General features: G+C 44.4%; 1 protein-coding gene across 1 annotated transcript in view; it reads left to right on the forward strand.

Annotated features, from left to right (window-relative positions):
- nrxn3a (neurexin 3a) overlaps positions 1-17479 on the forward strand; it is a 240698-nt gene that overhangs the window by 33125 nt on the left and 190094 nt on the right. The window contains 3 exon segments of the mRNA XM_039603223.1: positions 2922-2945; positions 4114-4140; positions 5607-5618. Coding sequence (XP_039459157.1) covers positions 2922-2945; positions 4114-4140; positions 5607-5618 — 63 coding nt within the window.

The following is a 17479-nucleotide window of genomic DNA, read 5'->3' on the forward strand; positions in this document are numbered from 1 at the left end:
CAGTCAGTCAGTCATCCACCCAGTCAGCCATTTCAGTTCATGTTCTGTTCATCCAACCTACCTACAATAAACCCCATTATCCTGCACCGTGAGTCCAGCGTTTGGGTCATCTCTTCCTCGCCTCCACACACGACACTCCTGACAGAATGACACGACCCGCTTTTGACCCAGCGGACTCGGACCTTTTTGAGCGGCAGGAGGCAGCGCTCTCCATTTGGGCGGAGAAGCTTAAGGAGAAACAACGGCTCTTCACGGAGCAAGAGCACATCTTCGAGGGCACTCGCCTGGCTCTGGGCGGGCCTCGGAGACACCGCGTTCTCCCACCTGCTGCCCCACCTGCACCGGAGCATCTGCCGCGGAGAGTGGGCGTTTCGCGCCGCGCTTCGGCGGCTCCCTCTCTCGCGGGTCCGCTCCTCGCTCACACGCCATCTGCCTCATTCACCGGACCTTCAACCTTGCCATGGCACAGCGGCTCCGCCTCCCACCTCGGCTCAACAGAGGCTCCCGCGCCAGAGGCTCGGATGTGTACCCCGCCCGCTTCCTCTTCCCGGAGAAAGCGGCGCATACGCCGCCATAAAATGGACTATTTCCAGCAATTTCCGGTGGTGAGTTCCAGTGACTGTTTTCCACCCTCATTCGATTCCTCATTTAAAACCACTGATAAACCCATCTCTGATTCATGGGATGTTTCCCTCCTGGAGGATTCTGTGGACTGGGAAGATTTTTTCTGCTCTACTCCCCCAAAGACTGTAAATAGTGGTGGCAGAAAGACCAGAACAATCCCTGATAAACCTGCCAGTATCACACACCCAGTCACTATTTCCACACCCATCACTCAGCCATTTCCTACCAGCACGGTGGCCCAGATTCGGCCTTCCTCTTCAGCCGTTTCACCTCCTCAGATGACTAGGGACCAGCCTACACCCACACCAGTGCCAGCTCCCAGGAGGAGGGCAGCTGCGACCCAGTCTACCTCCACACCCGCTCCTGTTTCTCGGGTGGGGGTGACTGGTGTCCAGCCACCTCCCGTGCCTGTCCCAGCACCCAGGCTGAGGGCAGCCAGAACTCAGCCTGACCTCCCTAAAGGCTCAGAAGAGTTAGCCTCTCCACCCGTCAGTCCACCACTTCAACCACCCCCTGATCCAGCCTTTCACGCCCTTGCACTATCCCTTGTTAGGCTAGCTGAGGTTTCCCCTGCTCAGGCACCAGCTTTACTAGCCCAGGCTGTAGCTTTATCTCTGTCACTAGCTCAGTCTGTAGCTCAGCCATTAGCCACACCAACCACAGCTCCGTCGTCAGCTTGGCCTACCTCTGTTCATCCCTTAGCATCCCCAGTCCAGCCAGTTCCCTCTCCTGCTGTTCAGCTCCCAGTCCAGCCAGTTCCCTCTCCTGCTGTTCAGCTCCCAGTCCAGCCAGTTCCCTCTCCTGCTCTCCAGTCTGCTCCTGTCCAGCCAGTTCACTCACCTGCTCTCCAGTCTGCTCCTGCTCCGCTTTGCCGGCTTCTGCTTCGCCTGGTCCAGCCTCGGCTCCAGCTCCTGCCTCTGCGTTAGCCTCGCCTGGTCCTGCGGCTGCCACGCCGTCGCCCAAGCCACGTTCTGGACGTCGCCGCCGTCTTCCTCGCGGCCGCCCACCGGACCTTCTCAGTGGCCACCGCCGTCTTCCTCGCGGCCGCCCACCGGACCTTCTCAGTGGCCGCCGCCGTCTTCCTCGCGGCCGCCCACCGGACCTTCTCAGTGGCCGCCGCCGTCTTCCTCGCGGCCGCCCACCGGATCACCTCCAGCGTCACAGCCGGCCACGTGGCCGCCCACCGGATCACCTCTAGCGTCACAGCCGGCCACGTGGCCGTCCGCCTGAACTGTCTCTGTTTGGACTCCGTTCCTCCGTCCTGGGCCCCCTCCGCCCGCCCTGTTCTGGTCCTTCTCTCGTTTGGCCGTCGGGTGCCGGCCTTTGAAGGGGGGGGTACTGTCAGGGTTCCTGGGTCGGTGACCCAGCGTTTTCAGTTCTGTTCATGTTCAGTTTAGTTTGCCACACTAATGTTCCCACTTCCTGTTTTTTTCCCATGTCAGCTTGTGTCATTAGTCAGATTATGTTCAGCCCTGTACTCACTCGTTTCCAATCATTGTCATCATTCAACCTGTGTATTTAAGCTCCTCGGTTTCACCAGTTCTTTGTCGTGTCATTGATGTTAATGTCGTCTCTCCGCATGTATGTTCAGATCAGTCAGCCAGCCATTCAGTCCTTCAGTCAGTCAGTCATCCACCCAGTCAGCCATTTCAGTTCATGTTCTGTTCATCCAACCTACCTACAATAAACCCCATTATCCTGCACCGTGAGTCCAGCATTTGGGTCATCTCTTCCTCGCCTCCACACACGACACTCCTGACACTAAGGGACATTTCACCAAATATTCGTGGGGATTAATATAGATAAGTAGATCCTGTATTTATACTGAGGTTGGGGATTAGGAAAAATCAAAAATAAATTCAAATATATGCACCCAATACTTAATAAAGATCTATTCTGTACAGTTACTCCACCCTGAAAGATGCCCATAACACATCTCAGACCACAACTGCAGATCTTTGACATTAGGGCCTTTCTGGCTTTAAAATTTGACAGTTTTATTTTTTCTTTGCATGTCTTCATGCTGTAGTAACAGTATACTAATACTGTATAAATGAGGTAACATGAACATTTCTGTTTGTATTTCCTGTCGTGACTGTGAATCAAAGTGCTGCTGCTTTAACTGCTCCTTGCTGAAACATTCTGCATTGTAAAAAAACATGCAAATGGCTGTGTGTACTGCCAGCCCTCTGTATGAACTATGTGTGTAATCATTTGCATGATAGTCAGCATGCAAGAAATAAGTGTGTTTCTAATACTGTCTTTGCTTGTTTTCTTTGTCTCCTTTTTTGCTCTAGAAATCAACAGCAACAACATGCCAGGTGAGTTTTTTTAGTGAATAATGTCAGATGGAAGCAGATATTCAGACAAGTTCAAACAGACGTGGTGACAACAAAATGAAGTTTCTGTTCCAGCTTAATGATTTACTGAATTGTCTGTGCTTTAACATAATGCACATTGCATTAGCTGAAATGGGATATTTCTTTTACAAAGGAGGGACAAATGACTAAGACTATTACTGTGACACATATGTTATTATTATTATTCAACCATGTGCAGATGTTAGGTTTATCTTTCAGTTACAAATGTCCATAATATTTCTGTTTATTTCTTTGGAATTTTTTATATTCAACACAGATTTTAGGATCCTGCCTCTAGGGTCATTTCATCATACCAGTAGTTACAGATTACTTACCTGTAACAAGTTCTTTTGGGATATTTAAATATCTGATTGAAAACAAAGAATTTATTAAACTAGAGCATTGCAGTAATTGTTATCTAAAAAAATTCTCATTATTTTACACCGTCTTTGCACAAAATTAATGAAATTCAGTTCATGTGGACCAAAACTTCACAGGACATTTATGGTGTGTCAAATGCTTGGACAGATCACCAGCTAGCCTTCAGGAAATCATATTTAAAATATTATATATTCTGTCACGTTTAAACAATTCATTGTAAAGCAGCTGTAATACTAAAAATATGCTCAAGTACTAAATCGACATTATAAAGACTAAACCAAAAAATAGAACTGGACAATAACCAGAAACAGAAAAACAGAAATGTCACTCCCATTAACTGGATGTTTAAATAAGCAACTGTGTGTTAGCGAGACAGAGACATAAACTAAAAAACTGAAGAAATTTCAATAATGTGTTTATAATTTGTGTTTGCTGCCTCAAACGGCCAAAGAACAAAGAGCAGATATCGCATTTTTACGTCTATACAGCAGGTCAGTTGAGTTCTGCTACACAAACTTAAAAAGCACACACGAGCTTTTTATGTGTTATACTTGTTATGAGGAAGCCTCCTGCTCAGGCACTGGAAGCTTTGTGGCACCTGTGTGATCTGATGTTATGCTTTCACTATGAGTAAAAGCATGAATCATCACAATACCAGAGGGTATTGAAACTAAGTGTTCTCTTTGCTGAAATATTCTCTTTCACTCTTTTCCTCTCCTCTCTTTTGTACCTTTCCTATTTTCTTAAGGCCTTGCACATATGATGGCAGAGCAAGGTATGCCTCTCTTTATGTCTTTGCTACAAGTCTATTTGTGGTTGTGACTCTGTTGTGCTGTGCTGTGCTGTGGTTGTTTTTCATGGTGTTCATGAAAGTGCATTGTTCATTATACAATGTTATTTTATTACCCCTCCCTCCTTCTTTTTACTGCCCTAAGAAAACTGTAACAAAAAAGCTTGATTTTTATCTGAAATCTGTTGTCCTGGAGAGACTGTAGCTACAGTGGGCAGCATCAGGCGTAGTCTATAGAGTGTTTCTGGGAATCGGGCAGAGCCAAGGGTTGGAAGGGTGGAAGTTAAAGGAGGAAGTTCAGAGAGGAAGTGAGACAGAAACAGCCAAGGAGGTGTATGATTTATACTGTGGACAGAGGAAAGAAGACAAGGACAATTGTCTTTTGGTGGAATGAGGATGCACAGGACAGAAAAGGCCTATCACAAAGGAAGGAGTGGGAAAGGCAAAGAAAAAGGCTTTTATTGCATTGTATGTAAAGCTTGACACTAAGGAGAAAGGGACTTAGATGGATTGGCAGTGATTGAGCTAGAAACAATGTGAAGCAGGTCAGGGTGATTAAGGATAGAGATGGAAATGTAATAACAAGTTACAGGTGTGGTAAGAAGATGGGAGGAGTACTCTGAGAAGCAGATAAATGAAGAAAGATGAGAGCGAGATTAGGATGGATGGAGGAAAGTTAGTGATTCAGAAAGTGCAGAGAATTAATAAGGAGGAAGTGAGCAGCTTTAAAAAGGGATTGAGAGTGAAAGGAACTTGGTCCACATGACACACTGGTGCAGGTATGTAGATGTCTAGCAGAGAGGAACTGTGCTGGTACTGATGGCTACTGTGACCGCAGAGGGAGTGGAGCCAAACCATGAAGCTATGAGAAAGAGTTTTTAAGGTGACCTGATGATCAGTGAGCAGCAGAAAGAGAATTACAAATGTGCTTTGAGAATGTTGATGGAGAAGTATAGAGAAGGTCAGAAGGGCACTATTTCTGTCTCTAGTGAGAATAGGAAGCAGGCGGAGAAAGACCTGAGAGGTGAAAGTATGCAGTGGATAGAAGAGGAATGAATGTCAGTAGAAACATGACAAAATGCACAAGTATGAATGAAAGGGTAAATTAGTGAAATAGCTCTGCATGGTCATGTAATATACATTGTAAGTTTATTTTCATGCATGAATCTGTACTTTTAGATATTATATAAATTTCCTCATTTTCCTGATGAGTGTTCTATCCACCCCTTTTCCCCAGAAGTCCTCTATTTCAGTAGTTACTGCTCGTAGCTTTCATGTGTTTGAGATGTACGGTTGCATCAGAGATGGTGCTGTGCATTATTGAATTCTGTGGCATGATAAGGTTGGTGTCTGCTATAATTTGGACTAAATTTCCCTCTTCTTCTTCTCCCCTCTCTGGGCACACTTGGCTGTGGATTCTGTGCTGTCTCCGCCTCCCCCTGCTCTTCTAGCTAAAAGCAAAGGTACAGCTTTTTCAAAATCTTTCCTTTTCCACCTCTATGAAAAGCGCCGGTTGCTCTGTGAGTGTTTAAGAGCAGTGCAGTGTTATGTGTTTGATGTTTTTAAGGTGTTTATTTGTCTGTATTCACTTCTCTTGTGTAATGGCTTTCCACAGAGAGTGCTTGGCGTAAGCAAGTAATTAAGCCAACCTTAATTGAAGGAGAAGGAAAAAAACACACTGTGTTGCTTTCTGCTTGTTTATAAAAGTGTGCATGTGTTTTGTAATTTGATCTGAGTTGTATACAGTACACCTCTGAGAAAGCTGCATGATGTTAAAAGAACAACCGTCACTGTGGGGCAGTTTACAGAACAGCCAGGTGAAAATAAATGATCTTCTCCTGGCTGATGGAACCAGTGACAGAGCAGGTTGTCCTTAAACAATGCTCAAAATGCTCAAAATGTAACCGGTGTGTTGTAATTTGAGAACAATGTAGGTGCATTTAGTTTGTTTATTTATGTTACTGATAATTCATCTTATCAAGCAAAATCATGCAAACAGACCATCGATACAGAACAGTAGATCATTTAAGCTTTCCAGTAATTTAGTTTTTAGATAGATGCTGTTGATGTTCAATACCCGATTCTGCATCTCTTAATATAAATGTGCTCTAGAGAAGGGAAACTGCTGTTGGTGGTCTTTTGGGCAGATTTCACCATTTTTGCAGCGCTGTCTTGTCAGCCTCAGAGCAGTTGCCGTAACAGACAATTATAGAAGAAGTCAGAACACTCTCCACCAGAACACGGTACACCAAGATCAGCTACTTCAGCCTCCTCATGAAAAACAGTCATTGTCAGCTTCCTTCATAATACTGGCTGAATTTGTGGCCTATGTGAGGTTGCCACCTCTTTCCTGTATGTAGAGATCAGAGATACTTTGCTGAGTAATCACATGAGAAGTATATACAGTAGAGGCCACCATACACACCCTTGTGGAGAGCTGGCTTTAAGTTTGATGGTGGAGGATGGCCTGCCTGTCAAGAAGTCCAGCACCCAGTTACACACAATAACAGCTTATTGGCTAGTGTCTGTGGAATAATGGTATTAAATACAGAATCAGAGTCCAGAAAGAGCAGGCTGACACATGAGAGCAGAGTGTTGACAGACACAGACTGGTTCTTCCTGTATGCATGCTGCTGTGGACACACACTGATGTCAACTGACTCCCGAATGTGGCCAAAAGCAGCCATTCCAGCCACTTCATGACAACTGGGGTGAAAGCCACCAGGCAATAGTTATTCATGGCTTTCGCAGCTGGGATTTTGGGCACTGGGAAAACAATGGACCAAAGCCAGAGAGGGAGATGTTAAAAATGTCTGTCAACACCATGGTGAGTTCCTGAGCACACTCTCTTAGAACCCGTCCTCGGATGTTGTCTGTACCTGCTGCTTTCCGAGGGTTGATCCCCTGTAATGTTCTTCTGACATCTACCACAGGCATACTGAAGAGCATCTCACCTGATGAGAGTTAGATCACTCAAAGTGAGCGTAGAAGGTATAAATGGCTCTTTAGGGCAGTCTACATGCCTCTGTTTGCACCCAGTGATGCTCTTTATACCCTTCCACATGCTTCAAGGGCCACTGGTGAAAAAATGACCATATTTTGGGCATAGGTTGCCTTTCCCATTTTAATATCTGCATCCAATTCCCTCCCTGCTCTTCTCAGTGCCACTGGATCTTCAGATGTAAAGGCTGAGCACTGTATCCTTACGAGATCTCACCTCCACATTTAGCCAGGGTTTCTGATTAGGAGAGATGATTATAACCTTAGTGTTACACATTGCACTTGCTGATGTATCCACAAACTGAACAAGCATAAGCCCTCAAAGTCCATCCCACCCTCATGGATTGCTGCTTCTCTGAAAACCTGCCAATTGGTCTACTCAGAATAGTCCTGGAAGCATAGAAATAGTTCCACTAGACCATACATTGATGGTTTTCTGTGTGACTGTGCTGCCTTTTCAAGACAGAACACAACACAACACAACACAACACAACTCAGTTCAATTCAATTCAATTCAATTCAATTCAATTCAATTTTATTTATATAGCGCCAAATCACAACAAAAGTCGCCTCAAGGCGCTTCATAGGTACAGAGAAAAACCCAACAATCATATGACCCCCTATGAGCAAGCACTTTGGCGACAGTGGGAAGGAAAAAGTCCCTTTTAACAGGAAGAAACCTCCAGGAGAACCAGGCTCAGGCAGGGGCGGGGCCATCTGCTGCAACCAGTTGGGGTGAGAGAAGCAAGACAGGATAAAAGACATGCTGTGGAAGAGAGACAGAGATTAATAACAGATATGATTCGATGCAGAGAGGTCTATTAACACATAGTGAGTGAGAAAGGTGACTGGAAAGGAAAAACTCAATGCATCATGGGAATCCCCGGCAGCCTACGTCTATTGCAGCATAACTAAGGGAGGATTCAGGGTCACCTGGTCCAGCCCTAACTATATGCTTTAGCAAAAAGGAAAGTTTGAAGCCTAATCTTAAAAGTAGAGATAGTGTCTGTCTCCCGAATCCAAACTGGAAGCTGGTTCCACAGAAGAGGGGCCTGAAAACTGAAGGCTCTGCCTCCCATTCTACTTTTAAATACTCTAGGAACAACAAGTAGGCCTGCAGTGTGAGAGCGAAGTGCTCTAATAGGGTGATATGGTACTACAAGGTCATAAAGATAAGCTGGGGCCTGATTATTTAAGACCTTGTATGTGAGGAGCAGGATTTTGAATTCGGGATTTAACAGGAAGCCAATGAAGGGAAGCCAAAACAGGAGAAATCTGCTCTCTCTTTCTAGTCCCTGTCAGGACTCTTGCTGCAGCATTTTGGATCAGCTGAAGGCTTTTCAGTGAGTTTTTAGGACATCCTGATAATAATGAATTACAGTCGTCCAGCCTGGAAGTAATAAATGCATGAACTAGTTTTTCAGCATCACTCTGAGACAGGATATTTCTAATTTTAGAGATGTTGCACAAATGGAAGAAAGCAGTCTTACATATTTGTTTAATATGTGCATTGAAGGACATGTCCTGGTCAAAAATGACTCCAAGGTTCCTCACAGCGTTACTGGAGGCCAAGGTAATGCCATCCAGAGTAAGAATCTGCTTAGATACCATATTTCTAAGATTTTCAGGGCCGAGTACAATAACCTCAGTTTGATCTGAATTAAGAAGCAGAAAGTTAGCGGCCATCCAGGTCTTTATGTCTTTAAGACATTCCTGCAGTTTAACTAATTGGTGTGTGTTACCTGGCTTCATGGATAGATAGAGCTGCGTGTCATCTGCATAGCAGTGAAAATGTATGCTATGTCTTCTAATGATGCTGCCTAAGGGAAGCATGTATAATGTAAATAGAATTGGTCCTCGCACTGAACCCTGTGGAACTCCATAACTGACCTTAGTGTGTGAAGAGGACTCTCCATTTACTTGAACAAATTGGAGTCTATTAGATAGATATGATACAAACCACTGCAGTGCAGTACCTGTAATACCTACAGCATGTTCTAATCGCTCTAATAGGATATTATGGTCAACAGTATCGAACGCAGCACTGAGGTCTAGCAGGACAAGCACAGAGATGAGTCCACTGTCAGAGGCCATAAGAAGATCATTTGTAACCTTCACTAAAGCTGTTTCTGTGCTGTGATGAGCTCTGAAACCTGACTGAAACTCTTCAGATAAGCCATTTCTCTGCAGATGATCTGTTAGCTGTTTGACAACTACTCTTTCAAGGATGTTTGATATGAAAGGAAGGTTGGAGATTGGCCTATAATTAGCTAAGACAGCTGGGTCTAGACATGGCTTTTTAAGTAAAGGTTTAACTACAGCCAGCTTGAAGGCCTGTGGTACATAGCCGATTATTAGAGATAGGTTGATCATATTTAAGATTGAAGAATTAATTAATGGCAGGACTTCAACACAACACAACACAACACAGTAACTTAAGGTGATTTTTTTAAGTGCAAGAAAGAAAGAGTAAAGGATTACACACACTCATTCTTTTTATTTTTATTGGACATTGTTATTATTGTCCAGGGAGGTAGCCAATCAGGTCAGCTGTTAGCATTGATTAGGTCTGTTGCCCTGTTGTAAAAGCTGTCCTTGAGTCTGTTTGTCTACAACCTCAGCAGCCTGAATCTCCTGCCAGATGGTAGGGCAGCTCTTTTGTCTTGGTGGTATTGAGGTCCAGGTTGTTGAGTGCACACCAATCCCACAGCCTTTTAACCTCAGCTCTGTACGCCATCTCATCTCCCCCAGAGATGAGCCCCACCACAGTGGGTACTGACACAGTCATGTGTGTACAGAGTGTACAGTAGGGGACTCAGTACACAGCCTTGTGGAGAGCCGGTGTTCAGGCTGAGGGCTGAGGAAAGATGAGGCCCCACTCTAACTCTCTGTACACGGTCTGACAGGAAGTCTCTGATCCAGCGGCAGATGGTAGAAGGAAGTCCGATATCCAGCAGTTTTACTATTAGTCTGTCCAGGAGTATCGTATTGAAGGCAGTCAACAAAGTCAACAAAGAGCAACTTGGTGTAACACCCCTGTTGTTCCAGGTGAGAGATGGTGGTGTGGAGCGTTGTAACAATGGTATCTTCAGTTGATCTGTTAGCTCTGTATGCGAACTGGAGCGGGTCGAGTGTTGGTGGCAGGCAGGACAAGATGTGACGTCGGACCAGTTTCTCGAAACACTTCATTATAACAGGTGTTAGAGAACTGGTTTGTAGCCGTAGAGACTGCTAATGTTTGTCCGCTTAGGCAGTGAGACGTTTGTGGCCGACTTTAGGCACGGCGGGATGCAGGACTGATACAGAGAAGCATGAAGATCTTAGTGAAGACCCCAGCCAGCTGGTCTGCACATTCTTTTAGGACCCTTCCGGTTACCCCATCTGGACCGGCGGCCTTCCTGGGGTTCACTGCACTCAGTGTGCACCTCACTTCATATTCCTGCACCATGAAGCTTGGGGCTACCTCTGGTCCCTTCACCTCAAAGCAGTCTTGTTTTATCAACAAGTTCTGTAGCATCCAGGCATTACTAATGAACAAGTCACCCATTAATGTTGGTATTCAGGTGCACAGGCTGTGGCTAGATCAGCCATGGAAATATACCAAGCCTGCATTATGAGACTGGATGTTTAGTGCTGTAGACTTATGTTATAAGGGAACCTGATTTTTATAGTGGGGACATCAATGTGCTTTATACTTTTTTGGCTTCTGTTTTTCACTTACTTTTTGCTTTCATTTGCCGCTTCAGAGCAGAATGACTTACACTGAATGTGGCTACATAAGTAGAGGAAGCCTAGTTCTGGCTGTCAGGGACAACTTTAGTATGGAACTGATAACAACACTATCCATACAGCTGATGATAACATGTGAAATTGATGTAATTCAGACTGATTCTTATATAGCGCTTTTCTACTCTCCCGGAGTACTCAAAGTGCTGTATACAACATGCCTCATTCATGCAATCACATCCACTCATACAAGCACTTCCTTCTATACTTAAGTGCAATCTAACCAGCATTCACATACATTCACACTCTGATGGACGCATCACTCTTTGAGTGTTTTAGGTCTCAAAACATCAGACACCCTCACCTGGGTGATCTAGCCAAGGTTGGTGAGGCCCGACTTGCATCCCAGCAAGAAGCAACAAATCAGGCTCCTTAATCCAAAGTCACTTTATTGCTTTCTTTGTGACACACGGATTGAATGGCCCTCCTCTTAGCAACTCCTGTAATTTCCAAATTGAGCTTTCTGCAGAGCCTCTGCATCCTATTCTGTTGGCTCAAGTCCTATAGCCTCTGTTCCTGCACTCTTCCACCAGTTCTGGGTACCTAACATGTTTTCTCTCATTGACTTCCTCAATAGGAGCTTCTGAGGGAACTTAGAGTTCCAGCATGAACAGATGTTTTGAGGCTTCAGAGATAACGAACAAGTCCGTTCTGAGTTAAGTTTTTAACAGTGTGGCCTGGGAACATCAGATGATTTCCCAGATGAACCTGCATCTGCCGGCCAAAGTCTGTGTGGAGTAGACCTGTATTTGTTTGTTGGTGTGTAAAGGGCTTCTCTCTAGCTTTGACAGAAGATATTGTCTTCTTTGAAGAATGATGGTGTTTGCTGGTACTAATGGCTAAGGCTAAACTCTGAGCTACCTAGTTGTGGTGCCAGTGATAGTGGTAGTCTAAGCTTATGTGGACAACTTTGGCATCCCTACAACGTCAATTCTTGGAAGTAGGTGGAACCTAAAAAGGCTGGAAAAGCTCATCATGCGCTAGGATAATTTTCAAGCCCTCCAAGTAATGGCCCATGGCACTGAAGAAAGGGAAGTTGAATTGGCTGATTTTAGGGACCGTCATCTCATCCATCATGGAGCAACCAGTCAAGAGTTTGGGTAAGCCTGAAAGACTGCCGCTATCCAGAAACTAAACACAGGACACTGGTGGGCACCTTGGCCATAAGGAGACTGAGCCTGGGCTACTTACCAAAGACCGTAAGGGCTAGCAGTTTTTTTTTTTAACATTAGACTGTTAAAATATATTTTCTACTTTCAGCTTTATCACATCTTTAATATGTGTGATTGTAAATGTGCTACTGAAATTCTAGATATCATAGAGTGTACTGCATTTATAAAGCAGAAAGCCTACCTTTGGATCAAATCAAATCAAATCAAATCAAATCACTTTTATTGTCACGTCACATGTGCAGGTACACTGGTACAGTACATGTGAGTGAAATTCTTGTGTGCGAGCTTCTCAAGCAACAGAGTTGTGCAAAAATACAACAACGTAAAACAAGCAAAATATAAAAATGGCTAATCTAAAAAGTAATAAATATATGTGCAATATATAAAGGTATACACATTACTGAAAGTGTGTACTAAATATGTTTTTCTACGTGTGTGTGTGTGTGTGTGTGTGTGTGTGTGTGTGTGTGTGTGTGTGTGTGTGTGTGTGTGTGTGTGTGTGTGTGTGTGTGTGTGTGTGTGTGTGTGTGTGTGTGTGTGTGTGTGTGTGTGTGTGTGTGTGTGTGTGTGTGTGTGTGTGTGAGTGTGTATATACATGTTTTACAAATGAAATAAAGTAAACAATAAAATAAGATATATAAAATATACAGAGGTTGGTATGTGCAAAACAGTGTCATTAATGTACAGTATGGAGTGCATAATGTTGAAGTTCCAGTAGTGAGGGTGAGGTGTCTATGACGTGTTCAGCAGTCTGATGGCCTGGTGGAAAAAGCTGTCTCTCAGTCTGCTGGTTCGGGACCGGATGCTGCAGAACCTCCTTCCTGATGGAAGTAGTCTGAAGAGTTTGTGGCTGGGGTGACTGGAGTCCTTGATGATCCTCCCGCTTTCCTCAGGCACCGCTTCCTGTAGATGTCCTGGAGGGAGGAAGCTCACCTCAATTATCCGTTCAGCACACCGCACTACTCTCTGGAGAGCTTTGCGGTTGTAGGCGGTGCTGTTGCCGTACCAGATGGTGATGCATCCAGTGAGGATGCTCTCAATGGCACAGCAATAGAAGGTCCTGAGGATGCGGGGGCTCATGCCGAATCTTTTCAGTCTCCTGAGAAAGAAGAGGCGCTGCTGCGCCTTCTTCACTGTTTTGTCTATGTGTCCTGACCACGTAAGATCCTCAGCCAGATGTACACCAAGGAAGCAGAAGCTGCTCACTCTCTCCACAGCGGCGCCGCCGTTGATGGTGATGGGGTGTGTACTCCTCTGCACCTCCGGAAGTCCACTATCAACTCCTTTGTCTTTGTGACGTTGAGGGTGAGATGGTTGTCTTGACACCAGTGGGTCAGGGCGCTGACCTCCTCCCTGTAGGCCGTCTCATCACCGTTGGTGATAAGACCCACCACTGTAGTGTCGTCCGCAAACTTCACAATGATGTTGGAGTTGTTAGTGGCCGTGCAGTCATAGGTGTAGAGTGAGTACAGGAGAGGGCTCAGTACACACCCCTGTGGAGCACCAGTGTTCAGTGTGATGGGGGATGAGGTGATGCTGCCCAGTCTGACCACTTGGCGTCTGTCAGACAGGAAGTTAAGGATCCAGCTGCAGAGGGAGCTGCTCAGTCCTAGATCCTGCAGTTTCCTGTCCAGCTTTGAGGGAACGATGGTGTTGAATGCTGAGCTGTAATCTACAAACAGCATTCTCACATACGTGTCTCTCTTCTCCAGGTGTGACAGGGCAGCATGGAGTGTCAGGGCTATGGCGTCATCAGTGGACCTGTTGTGGCGGTATGCGAACTGTAGGGGGTCCAGTGAGTCGGGTAGTGCAGAGCAGATGAAGTCCCTGACCAGCTTCTCGAAGCATTTGCTCACGATGGGGGTCAGGGCTACAGGTCGCCAGTCGTTCAATGAGGAAATGGTGGAGGATTTGGGTACAGGGACGATGGTGGCCATTTTGAAGCAGGCTGGGACTGCAGACAGAGAGAGGGAAAGGTTGAAGATGTGGGGGAAAGGTTGAAGATTAAACCTCCCCTCTGTTATAATGTTATAAAGTGTTAATTGAACTTCAAACACTTGTTCCACTACATGTACAGTTGGTGCCACTGTTTGATGATCACACAATACTTCAGCATGCCAATTCATTTGGAAATTTAAGAGCTGCAGTAGGTGTTAGTACAAAGTCTTCAGTGCCGAAAGGTTGTCAGGTGTTTGTCCTGAGAAGCTGTGATTGGCTGAATCTGGCTGTGTACGCCTGTGATGGCTTCCCCCATTCACAGAAAAAGCTTGTGTAAGCTCCTGGAGATTCCTCTTCCCTCACCACCTGTGCTGTTTTTCTTGTTACTGTGTCTAATCCCTGAGCAAGATGTAGACGTTATTAGGTATCACACGCATACACAGGCTCCCTGTTGTCTCGTGTTAGGCAGACAAGAGGCTCCGCTCTGGCTCCATTTGCATGGCAGCTCACTGGTGGCAGAATAGCAGAGCAAGAAAGGAATAATAAAATAAGGTACGTCTGCAGTTGTGGAGTCACATTTCTTGATGTCTTGGGCTGACATAAAGTGATTCTGTCCTGATCTTGTTCAGATATCTGGTCAGACTCTTTTTGTCTTTTTTTAATTTTTTGGGTCAGTCACCCTCTCTTCTCTACTTATCTGTCTTTGCTTTCTTACTCTGCTATCTTTTTACTCCTGTTTTATTGTCTTTCCTTCACTGCCTGCCCCTCTTTCTTTGGCTCATCAGTTTTTGTTAGCTTCGTTCTCTCTTTTTTTTTTGTTTTTATTGCATTTTTGTGTACCTTCTGCTCGTTTACATAAGCCTGTGTTTTGATGAAGCAGTAGAGCCAATTAAGAGAGTGTGTGGAAAAATGCACAGTGGCAATAAAGCTGTCGCAATCGTTGCTGAAACTAGTTTGTAATGTGAACAGTATTTTGAGTTGAGTTGTAAAGTCTTTCCTGAGATAAAACTTTGTTCAGTTTTGTTGCCTGTGGGGATGCACTTTTCTGTTTTCACTGGTGTTTATGACGATGAGTGAACAATATTACTACCATGCATGCTATCTTGCTGTTGCTTCAGACATCACTTGAATCAAGTACAAACAGTAAAAAATCTCTCTGATAGATATTACATGAGCCTATAGCTTGTTTGTCAAGATACTGTAATAAAGTATCAACCTAATATACAATTAAACCAAAATGTTAAAGCAGTTTCAATAGAGTGCAGTTTGTGAAAACAATACTGAAACATATCCATAACATTGTCTTTCTCTAATAAGTAGTTAAGCTGCTCTGCTGTTACTCTTTTTCAAAAACCTTTGACACAAAATTCTAGACTGGTCTGTAACTATTCGACAGAGGTGGGTCTACTGTGGTTTCTTTGGCCCAACAGCAGTTTGTTTGAGCTGGAAACTGAGCAATAATCATTTCCATGATACAGTGGCAAACACAGTCAAACACAGTCAAACACGCTAATTAAAAACAAAGTAGGAAGGACATCGAGGGGGCTTAAAGTTGGTGGACATTATATTGAGACAATTTTGGAGAAATACAAATGTCAGTGACCTAATTTACAAATTGTTCAAAAACTCATTGTACTCAGACTTTGTATCCACTGGTGCATGTGGAATAGTGGAAGAGACAATATTGTTGCATCAGGTGTTTTAGCCCTGCGTCAGTTTGGCAACCTGTCCACTCTGTATCCCGCCTCTCGCCCTATGGTAGCTGGGATTGGCTCTAGTCCTGACCATCATAAGTATAAGTGGAATAGGATGGATGGATGAACAGTATTGATAATTGTATCCAACAATAATATTCTGTTCTTAAATTTTTCAACATGTGATTTAGTAAAAAAAAATAAAAAAACCTACAAACCCCAAGCTTGGAGGCCTCCCATAAATGTTCTAACTTGTGACAATAACTCATAAAATGACAAATATTTATCCAAGGACAAACGTGTTACCATTGGACAATGTTTTGTTTCAGAGTTGCTCCTGTACCCGAATAGATTGAAAGTTAAAGGATGAAAGAAAAGTGTCATGAAATGTGGGGCCCATTATATGAAAGTTAAAATACTTTGTGATAATGATGAGATCAGCAGCTGTCCTACAAGAGTCCATCAATCAAGAGTTCATCAATATGAAGGTTAAAATCTCCCAGTGTTACATCCTTCTCCAATCTAATGATAAATGACAAAGGTCATTAAATTCAGTTAAAAAAGACTCCAGCAATGCCAGCAGGTAATAGATTAAAATAAAATAAAAGGTTTTCGGAGAACTGAACTTAATCATCTGTAACTCAAATGAAGAAAACCGGTTTGAGTTCATCAGGCAGCAAGTCCTCTGCTGTCTCAATAGACATGACGTTCCATTGACGAAGCAGCCAGAGAAGAGAATATAATCTATATGTCGCTGCCATGTCTGAGTCAGCAACATAAACTCTAGAGAGTCCTTAATAAAGAGATTATTTAGAATAAATAATGTAAGTTAGAAAACATTAAGCAGGGGAAACTGGACTGGTGACCGTTGATTGGGACATTCAACAGCTCACTGGAATTCAACACCTGTACACATCTGTGAACCTGCATGGACTCCTAAAACAGATAAAACGATCACTGATGAGAGGACATCGCTGCTACCAGTAAAACAGACCCAGATGACCATTCTGCCATCGACCCGTGGACCCAGGGCCACAGACAGCAGGGCAGTGTGCCTGCCAAATGACAGGAGAGGAACTGACCACAGGCGCTGGGAGTCTCCCCACAGCCAAGAAGCTCGCCTCCAATGCTGCCTGTTTACCCTCTATAATAACTCTGTGTGGTGTGTACAGTATCAAGCACTCCACTGACGAACACAGAAAGGAGGAAAGGCTTTGCTGTAGTTGTTCCAGCTGTCACATTACCTGTCCAATGAGTCCGTAATGTACGTCAACCATGAATTCAAACAGCATACAAAAGAAAAACATAACACTGCAAATGGCGATGGCCGGCAATAAAAAACTTCACCAGCAGCGGCAACCAAACACGGGTGCCATCTTGAAGAAAGCCCATCAATACAAATATTCAGGTTCACACATTGATCCAGTACTGAGCAAAATTGGCCTCTAAAATAAATCTGAAAATCCTGTGAAGCTGTTAGATCAGGTCATGGACACAGTGAAGTGGGAGTGGGGGATGCTTGGACATTTGGGTTTTCTGTGCTTGACTGAGTTCTGGTAAGTGTGCCAGACTCTGAGACTAGCCAATAATATCGATGCATCAATGACAGCAGGTAGATGATGAGTAGGCTGATCAGTGTATCTAGGAATCAGGGTAAAATATGCTGTTAGTGCACCCTGGAAAGCAGTTATTTTATTGGCTTAGTTAAATTCATAACAACAAAGTAGCAATATT

Source organism: Oreochromis aureus, linkage group 19, assembly GCF_013358895.1.
Source record: "Oreochromis aureus strain Israel breed Guangdong linkage group 19, ZZ_aureus, whole genome shotgun sequence".
In the NCBI taxonomy this organism is placed as follows: domain Eukaryota; kingdom Metazoa; phylum Chordata; class Actinopteri; order Cichliformes; family Cichlidae; genus Oreochromis; species Oreochromis aureus.